We start from the raw sequence: 12,255 nt of genomic DNA, 5'->3' as shown, positions 1-12,255 counted from the left end.
CGGACTGAAAAGATTATAGTGGCATCTTTTCTTTTTTGTAATCAACTGTCTGAGGTAAATCCATATCTTGACCTGTCCCTGACCTGGATTATGACACTGACAGAGGTTTAGATTTTAGAGTCTCTTCAGTGCTGCATGGGTAATGTGTTTTGGGTAGAAAATACTCTAGTCTGAGTCTGGTTCACTGTGCTGATATCACACCTAGCATTCCTCAAAGCAATGGATGCAGTACTACTGTGTGCTACTGCTTCTGAGGCTCAGACTGATCTTTGGTGTGACCATGTGAGCGCTGAGGAAAAAAAGGTGTTGTAAGTTCAAAGAGATATACGATCACTAGATCCAGTGGTCCACTATCTCCAAGCAAGCAAGGTGATATTTACCATTATCAGCCTCGTCAGCCTGTTGACTCCCCAGTTCAATTAATGTAAGATATATTTGATTTTCTTCATATACAGTTTGCAGACTTTCGATTAGTGCCATAAACAATATGCAGTACTAGTTTCACAATTTTTTCTTGAAGTGTTTGCTTCTTTTTCACTTGATCCATCTTGGTCTTTCAGAATAAAAACACACACATCACCATGAACTGCATTATAGAGTCAGTATGAAAATACATTTACTACTGTGACAATGAGTATTTCCACTTGGCTTATCTTAATATTGCAAACAAAAACATGTAACACCATAAGAATTATAATAACATCACAGTTCTCTTCAAAAACAAAAAAGAAGAAACATATGAGAAGTTGGAAAGCAAGATTAAAATCAGACAGCGGAACAATTACAGTTAAGTTTTACAATAATACACAATATTACACACTGACCTGGGCCTTTGCACATCTTTAAGTGCCAAATACACAGGGGAAGAGAATTGAAACATCATTCTAAAACATTTAAAGTAGAGAAACTACTTGTATATCTAAAAGGTGTGACAGAACAAGGTCATTACAACATTTCTTTCAGAGGGTTACACTAAGAGAAGTAGCATACTGAAACTTACAAGCAGAAAAACAAACACGTTGTCTCTCCTGAATGATCAGTGTGATTGGATTACTATAATTTACTTTGAATAGCTAAAGTCTGTATACAATAAAGAAAAAGCGTTTGTTCAGTGTCAATAACAAGCCCACTTGAAAGATCAAATTTGGGAGAGTACACATTTCTTTTTCTTTCAGCAGATCCAGAGAGGTGATTTTTCATTTTAAAGTACAAGCGCAGATATTCCAGCTTTACCCTTATTCTGAAATTGACACAATATGAAACTAAGCCGTTTACATGGTTTATAAGGGCTCACGATTCATTAGTATTTCTGTCTTTTATATTGTTTGTGCAATATCTAATTAAAGGTCCTTCATTAAGCAGAAACTTTCTCACCCTTCTAGCAAAACTTCATGACTACACGTAAATTATCATTATTAATAATTATATATAGTCTGATACCGACATATGCTGCCTGTTTTCAGAAGAAGACTTTAATGTGAATAAGATAAGCTGGTAAGCTGCTTACATAATGTTTTAATCAGAGATCTGCATTGTCACATTTGGATTAACACAACAATATTTGGATTAATACTGGAATACTGTTGTCTGTGCAAACCCACTCGTACAGTAGAATGGGTTCAATTCAAGGTAAATGAACCTGCTACCAGTTGTAGTATTTTCTAGATGGGATCATGCCTTCTCCCTCTCTCAGGCCAACCTAACAATTTCCAGTCAATGAGATCTACAGCGCATGTATGTATGTGTGTGTATCAGGCTGTGTCAGTGTTTTTCCTTTCAGTACAGTCACAGAAACCGAGCGCCTGTGACACAATTAAATGTATTGTGTTATCTGATATGTATGCCCAGTTGGGGAATGAAGCCTCTGATATGTGTTGTGATGAGTGTTGGTTTGGTGATGGTTGTCGTTCTCTTCCTCAGTGTTTGGCACTTAATCCACGTCTCTTACTTCTTCTCATTTTCCTTCCTCATATTTCCTCCTCAGGGTCAGAGCTGTGGTTGCTCATCTGTGACGGACAGACAAACAGCGAGACAGGGACAGTGAGGGAGAAAAAAACAAAGAGACATTTCATCAAACTGCAAGCTCACAATGACTAAAATAAATTTCATTATGTAAGTATGAATTGATTTCACAGTAGCTCAGTCTCAGTAGCTGTTACATGTGTGCATGCGTCATAAGACAGGAACATGTGGTTGTCTTGTCTGTGTAACTTTACAGCCAAAGAAAAATTTCTTAAAATACGATTTAAGGTTTAAATTCAAATCTAGTGTCTGGACATTTTTTTATTTGTCAGTTGTCTTTCTTTTTTTCTTTTCTTTTACTGTTTTAACTTAAATCAAGGTACAGTAATATCTTTTATATCCACAAAACGGGGCCCAGGCAGACAAAGAGCCACTGCTTAAATCAAATTAGCAAAAAATGGCGGCTGCACCATTCTTGACCTTTCTCATGAATCTTGATAATATCACCAGAAACCAGGCGAGTGGCCCCTCACCGATTCACTTTTTAGTCATTCTTGAAAAAGTACACATACAGTAGTCTTATGATGCAGTTACCGTGTGGTGGTCATCATCAGGCTCCCTCAGGTCAGGGTTCTCCCTGTGGATTCGATGGCGGGAGCTGGGTGGAGAGAGGGAGGACAGGGAGTGCTCTGGGCTGCTGGCTGACAGAGCGTACAGGGAGCCAGCTGGACTGTCCTCTCTCAGGGGAGACCCTACACCACACATGTGAACACATGGAGTTTAGGGAGAAGAATTTGGTTTGGATCTTAAGTCCTGAAGAAAATACATGTTTTAATGTGGGTCAAAGACAAAAATGTCTGCCCACGTCCCGCTGACTTTGTACCAGATGACAGAAAACAAGAGTGGGAGTGACAGGATGAAGGACAGATGAGGCGATAGGGAGAGGGAAACGAGAGACAGCAGGGCTAGATAGTGAGGGACAGGGGAATCAAGGTGAGCCGGAGATAAATGAATAGGAAGATGAGTGCTATCAATCGCCCAAGGTCATTGAAAGTAGATAGGAGAACACACATATGCATACACACTTTTGTGCAGGTGTACATCCACAGCTGCTAAACTGCACTTGTCACATTCTCTTCTTAATAAACTGTCAACTTTGTACATTCAGTCTGATGTTATGATAATGACCTCTAGGTTCAAGGTTGAAGCACTGTCTTTGTTTTTTTAACAAGAACTTTTTAGTGCAGAAGTGACTGAGGACACGGTGAGGAGAAGGTGTAAATTGTGTTTCAGTTTACGATCAGTTTAATTAAGATTGCAGTAAAAGCAATTTCCTTAGGGGGGATAATAAACCTCTGTGCTGTTCAGTCCCTGAGCTGGTAGTTACTGTATTCTGTTTAAATGTCCACATGAGGGCAGCAGCAGCTCTTCCCGCCGCTGTCATCCTCAAGGCCTTGATAGTTGTGCGTTTTCTGAAGTCGCATCAGTCAGATACCTCAACCACACTGTTTGTTCAGCATGTTCCATAATTTGTTCATAACCACAAATCCAGACAGCCCTACTCCAGCTGATTTTGCCTTTGATTCAACTTTCAAAAAAAAAAAATCCTGACTGTAGTAAAATAATTGATTTGTCAGGTATAACAGGAGTGGCTCCGCTGGTGCAGAGCATTCCCATCCCCCAGTCGCCCTGCGGCACAGATCCTGAATCGTTTTGATTGGGGTCGCGAGTGTTGGAGCTAATCAAGCCGAAATCTGAAAGTGGCATACCGCTGGAGTCCAACTTAAAATGTTTTTGATGTGCGAATAGATTATCCATCGTTCATTCTCACGCCTAGCTGCCTCCACTGTCTTCCTGAATGAGCGTCTCACCTTTGTGGTCATTCCTCTGTGTGTCCATCCTGTCAAGACTGTCAAGCAGCCCATCGATCTGTGTCTTTATCAGAGTCAGCTCCTTTTTAATCACCTGCAACTCCTCCATGCCCACTGCAGGGACACAGAGAGTGAGAGAGAGAGAGAGAGAGAGAGAGAGAGAGTGTGGGACATTAAGAAAGTACACAACCTCAGAATAGAGAGAAGAATAGTTTTGGGGAACACACTTCATATTCTAAAGATTGACAACATTGATCCCGTTCTTATATCTGCATGCTTCATACTGTATGTAGCTGGAGGGAGCAGCTTATTAGCTAAGCTTAGCATAAGGACTGAAAACAGGGTGAAACAGTTAGCCTGGCTCTGTCCCAAGGCAACAGAATTTACCTACCAGCTCCTCCAAAACTCATTAATTAACATCTTATAGCTTGTTTGTTTAAGCCATACAAAAACCAAAGCCTGGAAATGACAAGTAGTGGTTTCATGGGGGGCCAGACTTTTTGCTAGCAGAGAACAACAATTGGAGTCTTGTTGTCACCCTGAGATTCTGGGATGTCGCTGTCTTTATGCTACGCTTTAAACCAACTGTCTCCTGGCTCCAGGTTTGTATTTGCCATGCAAAAATGAGAGTGGTATCAATATTCTCATGTAATTCTCACTAAGTCCAAATGTCAAACTATTACTTCAAAAATGCTGCCATGAAAGATGCATGCAAAGTAAACAGTTTTTTTTAATTTATTAAAAATAAATAATTATAATAATAACAATAAATAATATATATATATATTTTTTTTATCTTAACAGTCCATCTTATTATCATATTTGATGTTATGAACTATTGTGGCAGCATGTACAGGGTTTATTTGTCTTTCTGATTTGCCACTTAGGCTGAGATTTAGGTGTCAAGCAGACACAGTGAATAGCAGTGAATACAGCTAATTTTTCGAGTCTGTCTCATGAAAGCAGCGTCAGTGAAAAGGAAGTAACAATTTAAAAAAGCTGTTTGACCTTCCTAGAAACCATGTGTGTAAACTACACACAGCATATTTTTCTGTGACTGCTATACTGAAAGGATTAGATGCAAATGACCAAATGAGCCCATAGCTTCTTGTGTATGAAGCACCTGGATGACTGCTCTTTATCAGACGTACACTATCTGGCCAAAAGTATGCGGACACTATTGGTCTTTTGGTTTAAGGCTGCATTTTTTTGCATCTTGATACCACCACATACTGGGCTGCAACTAACACTTATTTTCATTACTGATTAATCAGTTGATTTTTTTTTCTTTTCTTAAATATTGATTAAATCGCTTTGCCTATAAAACATCCAAAAATAGCAGGAAATGTCCATCACATGACATCAGTCCAAGGTGACATCTTCAAATGTCTTGTTTTGTCTAAGCAACTGTCCAAAACCAAAGATATTCGGGTTACAACAACATAAAACAGAGAAAACCAACAAATCCTCACATTGGAAATGCTGAAATCAGAGAGTATTAAAAAGAAACAAACAATTAATCGATAGTGGCCAATTTGGGAGCAGGTTCCTGCAGCCAGGTTCCAACATCTGGTGGAAAACCCTCAGAGGGGAGGCTTTTATAGCAGCATATACATACATGTTCAAAGATTACATAAATGTCTTTTGGCCATAGAGTATTTACAGTATTAAGCAATAAATGAACACAAATTTTAGGCAAACAGTGTGAACCTGTAATGAATGAAAACTAAGATGTTTTTTCTTTTTTTTCTTTTAAAACAGCTTTGAGCAGCTTTATTTTAATCAAATCTCACTTGCTGTGCAGTCATATTACTCACACTTGGCTGTGGTTGAACTAGTGGAGTGGGCTCTGGAGCTTTTGGAGTGGGTTCTGTCTCGGCTGCGTCTGTGTCCGGAGGAGTAGGAGGAAGAGGAGCGGGATCGCTTGGCCAGACTGGGTCCCAGGTGTAAAGGAGACAAGGATGCCGGCACACGCTGGTAGTCATACACCCTGGAAATTCAGCAGATGCAATTTTTTTTAATTTTAACAAACTGTCTATTGAATTTGTATAGGAAAGTGGTTGCAAGTGTTTTTCTGAACCTCCTCACAAGGAGCTGGAAACAATATAATCAGCCACATATTGATGAAAATGACTAAACTGAGCATGGAGATGGACAGCAGAGATGATGATTATTCTGCAGATAGTTTGAGCCATCTGTTCTCTGTGAATAAACAAATCACAAAGCATTTAAAGCCATCCGTGTACACTCAAAACATCACTTTAATCTCCATTCAGATTGATATAGAACATGCTACAATGCTTAAACTAGGGCTGAGTATGTAACTCAGTTGTTAATGCATGTTAATGCTTTTTTGGTACAGAAAAAAAATGTATCTGTAGCACAGAGTATTGAAAACTGTACAGAAAACTGGAATCAAACACATGGTCAGATTAGTCTTGTTTACTTATAGGACACGATAAAATCTAAGTTAGTTCATGACTTTAATCAACATTTTGTGAATTTTGAAAAAGATCTTTTATTAAACATTTTAGACTGCACTTTTGTAAAATGAAAAAAAGAGTTAAATAAAACATACTTAAATACAAGCTAGGAACAGAAATGAAAGAAAAGATATGTATACCATGAAGAAAAGCAGCTGTTCATGCGTCTCATACATAAATATGGATGTTGATATTCTATGTTCATTTGTCTTTTATTTTCTATCTCTGCCTCTCTTTCTCTTTCTCTCTCTCTCTCTCTCGTGCGCTGGCATTGCTTCGTCCCTGTGGACAGCTCCATGTTTCTATCTGTCACTGAATGTAATTGGTTCTGTCAGGGCCAATCAATAGCTCCCCGCCAAGCTTGTAGTGCCGGTGACAGGAGGTGTATCACAGTCAAACTCTATAGTGGTTACAGAAACGACACTGTGTGTTTGTGCATGTGTGTGTGCTTCAATAGAAATACAGATGATGTGGTGAGTCAGTGACCCAATGACCAGGTGAAACACAGCCACAGGATCAAAGCTAACCAATCATTAGCGGGAAGGGTAGGACCTGGGGCAAACAACATCTATAAATGATTTTTACTGAGGTTTCTGTGCATTTGTAGCAGCTGTAATTGATGAACAGATTAAGGGACTTGATTAAACAAAACGACCAAAAGAGTCACAAAGTTGACCACAGATACAGAATAGAAACTGTAACAGCAGTCCAACTGAATCTAGTCACAATGTGGATATATCTGGATGGAGGACAGTCTGAACACAGCCTAAATGGTTTCTGCGGAGCCAGGAGAGGGAAAAGCTCCTCTGCTGTATATCACAAGCCAGCAACAGGGAGACAAGCTGTCAGCTGCAAGGACTCTGAGTCGGCCAGTAATGTAGATTTACTGATTGAGCTGTTAACCAGTCAGTCAGAGGCAGGCCGGCTTACTGAAAGGTTTTTCTCTGTTGTTTTCTGTTGTGTTATATTCTGTGAAGCCTCTCTACATGATACGGGGATTTCTGCACAGACTGTGTTCTTAGCACATCCACAGCACACACACAGACACGCAGGTATCACAGTGCAGCATTGTCCATGTGGGGAGACACAGAGACCAAAGACTTATGGGAGTTTAAAGTCCTTTAGAGCAGTTTGCAGGGGCAGCTAGACAATGTGTTGTTACACCGGCTTTGAAGTGTCATCTCAGAGAATGGAAGCTCAGACAATGAGAGACTGTAGACGAGTGAGGATTACAGAAAAGTGTGGGAGTGTGTGCGAGAGAGAGAGTGTTTGTCTCTATGGATTAGACCCCACACGAAAAGCAGCTTTGTCAGCTCGAGCTGTTATCTGTGTGTTGAAAGACACTTTTCTTTCGTGTTCGCACAAGAGGACAGCGGACAAAAAAACAGTAATTTCTCTCTTCCCCACACACTGATGCGCGCAAACAACAAACACAGGAACAAAAAATGCACACGTAGTCTCCATTCCACTCGCACCCAGAGGCAAACACAAACACACACAGCTGTCAGTAGTGCTAGCCAACAGAATGGGGAATAATCATGCACTGTGTTAAAAACAAATTAAAAATCAGTGGTGAGTGTCCCCCCCCCACGGGCAAAGACGGAAAAATGCAGAGCAAAGCAAACCAAAGAAGAAGAAAAAAACAAAGAAAAGATGACAGTTAATACTCAGAGCAACAGAGCATCGATAAGTACGAGAAAGGCAATGGAATAAGGTTTGTGTGTGTGTGTGTGTGTGTGTGTGTACAATGTGACTGGCTGCTTTTATTCAGATGTGCTGAGTGGAGTGTTTATGAGTGAGGCCTGGGGGATGTAGGAAGGTCCCTGAGCAATTTCAGTGAAGGACCAATAATACAGAGCTCAGTCTAACTTCCTCATCCACGTAACCACTGCCCTTAACTGTGCACTGCACAAGTCTGTATCCTCACCTTCTAACACACTGCAAACTGAGCCCCAGACAATATGCTCAGTTACTGTGTTTTTAAGGGGAATTATATAACCCTAATGTATTGCTGTTGAAACTGCATATTTACTAAGAACTTAATCTTACGTGACAGTAACGTGTAACCTGTGACATTTTTACGATAGAGGTCGTCATGTTTGGTAGTCATTTTCATTTTCATTTCAGAGATGCAAAAGAGAAAAGGTCTTTTAAGTGAAATTCAATTTTTAATTTCAGTCCAAAACTAGTTGCTCGTTAGACTGAGAGGGACAGGGTTTGGTTACACTGTCAACACACTGATAAGGACTCACATAGCACAAATAGATAATAGCAATTTAAAATAGCAGTTTTGCAGACCGATACAGTCTCATCTTAAATATCTGGCAATATAGTGGTTATTAGCTTTCATGCTAATGAACTGAGTCTTCAATTGTTGAGGCATTTCTACTGATGAACAAATGTATCAAACCCTTCACAGATACAGACTGGTGACAAATTAAAGGAAAAAACAAAAACTTGATTAAGTGAGTCCAACTGTTTGATGAGTACGAAAAGGATCTTCTGCCTTCACAGTCACCACATCTCGACCCAGTCGTGCACTATGGCACATGTGGTGTTAGACATCATCCAAAACACCAAGTCAGGAAGTACCTTTTGGCAGAACTGTACCCCCCCAGTACAGTTCAGAAACTTGGAACTTGGAAGATCTATGCCAGTAAGGAGCAATGAAGCTGTTCTAGTGACTTGTGGTGGTCCAACAACTCACTAAGACACAGTACACATCTCTATATTATCGTCGTCTTACGCTGTATCAGACAAGAAAAGCTCGATGTGTGGCCTTAAGTGGATGATGTAATGCAGACTGAGCTAAACACTTAAAATGAGTAGAATCTTAGATTTTCACTGTAACCTCAAACGGGACGACACATCATGAAACCAGAATCTGAGTGTGTTTCAGTGTGCACCTGTCTGTGTATGTGGAAATACAGATTTTTTAAATTTTTTTTTTAGTTTATGTGCACACATTTCTTTGTGTGCATGTGTGTCAATGTGACGGGTGAGCTCCAGGCTGTTGAGCAGTAACAGGCAACATTGTAAGCAAAGACCGGATGACTGACAGCTGTGTGGCAGACAGCGACAGGAAGCGGGGAGACTACTGGAGACAGCAGGGATGAAGAATCTGCTTTAGCCTCATCCCTTTTAGCCTCCTGTGACACGCAGACAAGCAATAAGGTGTGCGAGCTGCCATGCATAGCTTTCTGACAGTACCTGTCATAGTAGTCCTCGTGATAGCTGTCATAGTCCAGGTCAAAGTCAGATCTGCAGGAGAGGTGGAGAGAGAGACAAAGAAAGAGGAGGAGGTTAGTAAAGTATTTGTCAAAACTACGTGATACACTTTTACTTGGCTATCACATATTTGTCTTAAACAGCAAGCTTGGTTGGTGTGTCAGTGTGTAAAGGATGTGTGTGTGTGTGTGTGTGTGTGTGTGTGTGTGTGTGAGAGTTGCAACAGAGTTATATGGTGCAATCACTTCATCTGGAAAGAATACAGTGTTCATGATCTCCAGCCAGCTGGAAAAAGACATTGGATTTGTTCTGCTGCAGCATCAAAGGTGGAAAATCCATAGAAATTGTCTCATGCTTCAACTGTACTACCCACTGAACACCTCCATGTGTGAAGTTGGTGAGGCAAGCTGTGAAAGCGTGTGTGTGTGTGTGTGTGTGTGAAAGAGAGAGAGAATCAAAGGCAGGTGAGTGATGTGACAGGAGTGAACTTATATGGGCTGGTAGTCTGATGTGTACCTGTGGAACAAACCAGAGGAAGTGGAGGAGAGAAAAGTGACACTAAGCCAGAGTGAGATCACATTCTGGTGTGTCAGACCTCAGCATTCCTCCATAATCCCCACACAGAGTCGCTAATAATCCCTCCATGTTGCTCACCCTCCCTCTGTTTCCCTTTGTCTCTCTCACTGACTCACTCTCTCTCTCTCTCCGTCTTTGTCATTCTTTCATTTATATGTCATGCTTTCTCTTTCTTTAAACCTACCTCACTCTCTCCATTTCACTCTAATCAATCCCTCAGTTCAATTCAATTTGATTCAATTTGATTTAATTCAATTCAATTCAATTGCTTTACTCGCATGACAAGGATTTATTTGCATTGTAAACGTATGCATACTGTTCAATGTACTTGCATTGAAGATGTACTAACCATTATATTTTGATCACTTATAGTTCTACTGAGTATTACATTAACCTGCAATAACAGTTTTTTTCTGTCCTCTTGGGACCAGTGGAAACAAGTTGGAGTCATGTTTCTTTACACATGGCAAATTTGACTCCAATATTTACAACAATGATCGGAAATTCACTATAAAGCTCTGTAAAACGGAGGGGATCTACATATTCAAGTGATAATTCTCTTGACCTTATTTTAAATATACAAATTATTGCCGCTTTCAAAGAAGTGCTTGTTGGATAGTCAAACAGCATCCATTCTTTTTCCAAGTTGATTCTGATCATTTTTGTCACTTTCTGAAACCAAAAATCTGACAATCACACCCACTTTAAGCAGCAATTGGCCAGGTGTGTAAAAGTGAGACACTTTGCAGGATTCGAACTCCTCTTGAATTCGTCTTTTTTCATTCTTCACACAACTACTTTCCTGACTTTTTGGGGTGTACAGCTAAGAGCAACACCAAGAATGCTTTTGAGGATAGCCTGCCCAAAAATGTGTGTGATTATCCCCATTTGTCCGATTCATTGCATCATGCTCCTCTCTGTGAAGGCTGGCTTTTTGGCACACCTGCGCACAGGTATCAACACTTTTGCTTTTAGATGCATTTGGATGACCCTTCATTTGAACTAGAAGGTTTGAGACACACAGAACTCTCTTATATGAGTATGAAAACTGAAGAAAGAAGGGACTGAACTGTTCATTTCATGTATCGATTGGATAAATATCTTGAACGTATCAGCAGCCTGCAGGAATCAACTTTCATACAAGATACTGAGCTCCTGCTTAGCATATCTCAATGTGCAAGTCTTTTTTTCTAATATACACTGACACAAGATGCAACTTTGCTAGGAAACAGTTGCCTATTTACACATTTAGCAGCATAATCAGAGCAGCATTAGCATTCATTTGGAGTCCTGTTTGTGTCCATCTGATGAATTTAAGTCCAATATTCATTCTTCTATCAGCTTTTTTTTGGTCTCCACTAACTCCTGATGGAAATATCTGGCTCTTTAGCTGCTAAATGCTCCACTATGTTTACCAACTGCTCGCTTACTTTGTCTGTCTGCTGTTAGATGCTCGGCAGGTGGTGCACAGTGGGTTTATCAGAGCTTTTTGGTTAAAAATAGCTGCCTGCTGCAGCCAAAAACTACACTGATGAGAGTGGTGAGAACCAGGACAGTACACCTGTGGACAACAAAACCAAAACAATGAGCTGAAAGACACGAAACACTCTGTGGTGCTGAGGGCACCCGCAGAATCATTCTTTAAGAACGAGCCCTCTCATTTTTAAAACAGTGGTTCCCAACCTACGGGCCATGAAGGTTTTGCAAGTAGGCCGAGAAATCATTTGCAAAACAGAACAATTTTGGTGAAAAGACATATATACAGACGTATATATAAAAATACAAAATGTTTTGAATGTTTTAAAATGAATGATCTTTAAAATGTTAGACAACTGCTTTTATCTATTTCTTTTGTATTAACGCCGATCACTGTGATAATCCAATGATAGGAACGTTTCTGTTGTTGCCAGCCGCACCACATTGTATACTTGTTTGCTCTCTCAGTCTGATTGTGCGCTAAAAGATTACATCCATGGCAAAAATCAAAATCAAAATGGATAGCTGGTTAGCGACAGGAAGAATTAAAAAGGAAAGAGAGTCAAGAGACAGATGCTGAATCGACAAGCGATCCCAAAGGCAAGGCAATGGTTTGGCCTCCATATTGTTACAGGGTCGGATGTGGGCTGTCAACATTT

General features: G+C 40.2%; 1 protein-coding gene across 1 annotated transcript in view; it reads right to left on the bottom strand.

Annotated features, from left to right (window-relative positions):
* Positions 1-587: 587 nt before the first annotated feature.
* The window catches only part of LOC130172606 (heterogeneous nuclear ribonucleoprotein C-like), a 38,295-nt gene continuing 26,627 nt past the window's right edge, over positions 588-12,255 (bottom strand). Inside the window, exons 3-7 of the mRNA XM_056381433.1 lie at positions 9,527-9,577; positions 5,651-5,823; positions 3,834-3,947; positions 2,557-2,714; positions 588-2,006 (exon numbers count right to left, since the gene is read on the bottom strand). Of these exons, the coding sequence (XP_056237408.1) occupies positions 1,968-2,006; positions 2,557-2,714; positions 3,834-3,947; positions 5,651-5,823; positions 9,527-9,577 (535 nt within the window). The 3' untranslated portion in view covers positions 588-1,967. The remainder of the gene's footprint in view (positions 2,007-2,556; positions 2,715-3,833; positions 3,948-5,650; positions 5,824-9,526; positions 9,578-12,255) is intronic.

Source organism: Seriola aureovittata, chromosome 1, assembly GCF_021018895.1.
Source record: "Seriola aureovittata isolate HTS-2021-v1 ecotype China chromosome 1, ASM2101889v1, whole genome shotgun sequence".
NCBI classification, from domain to species: Eukaryota; Metazoa; Chordata; class Actinopteri; order Carangiformes; family Carangidae; genus Seriola; species Seriola aureovittata.
The sequence above is the reverse complement of the archived record's forward strand: the minus strand, read 5'-3'. Positions and strand labels throughout refer to the sequence as shown.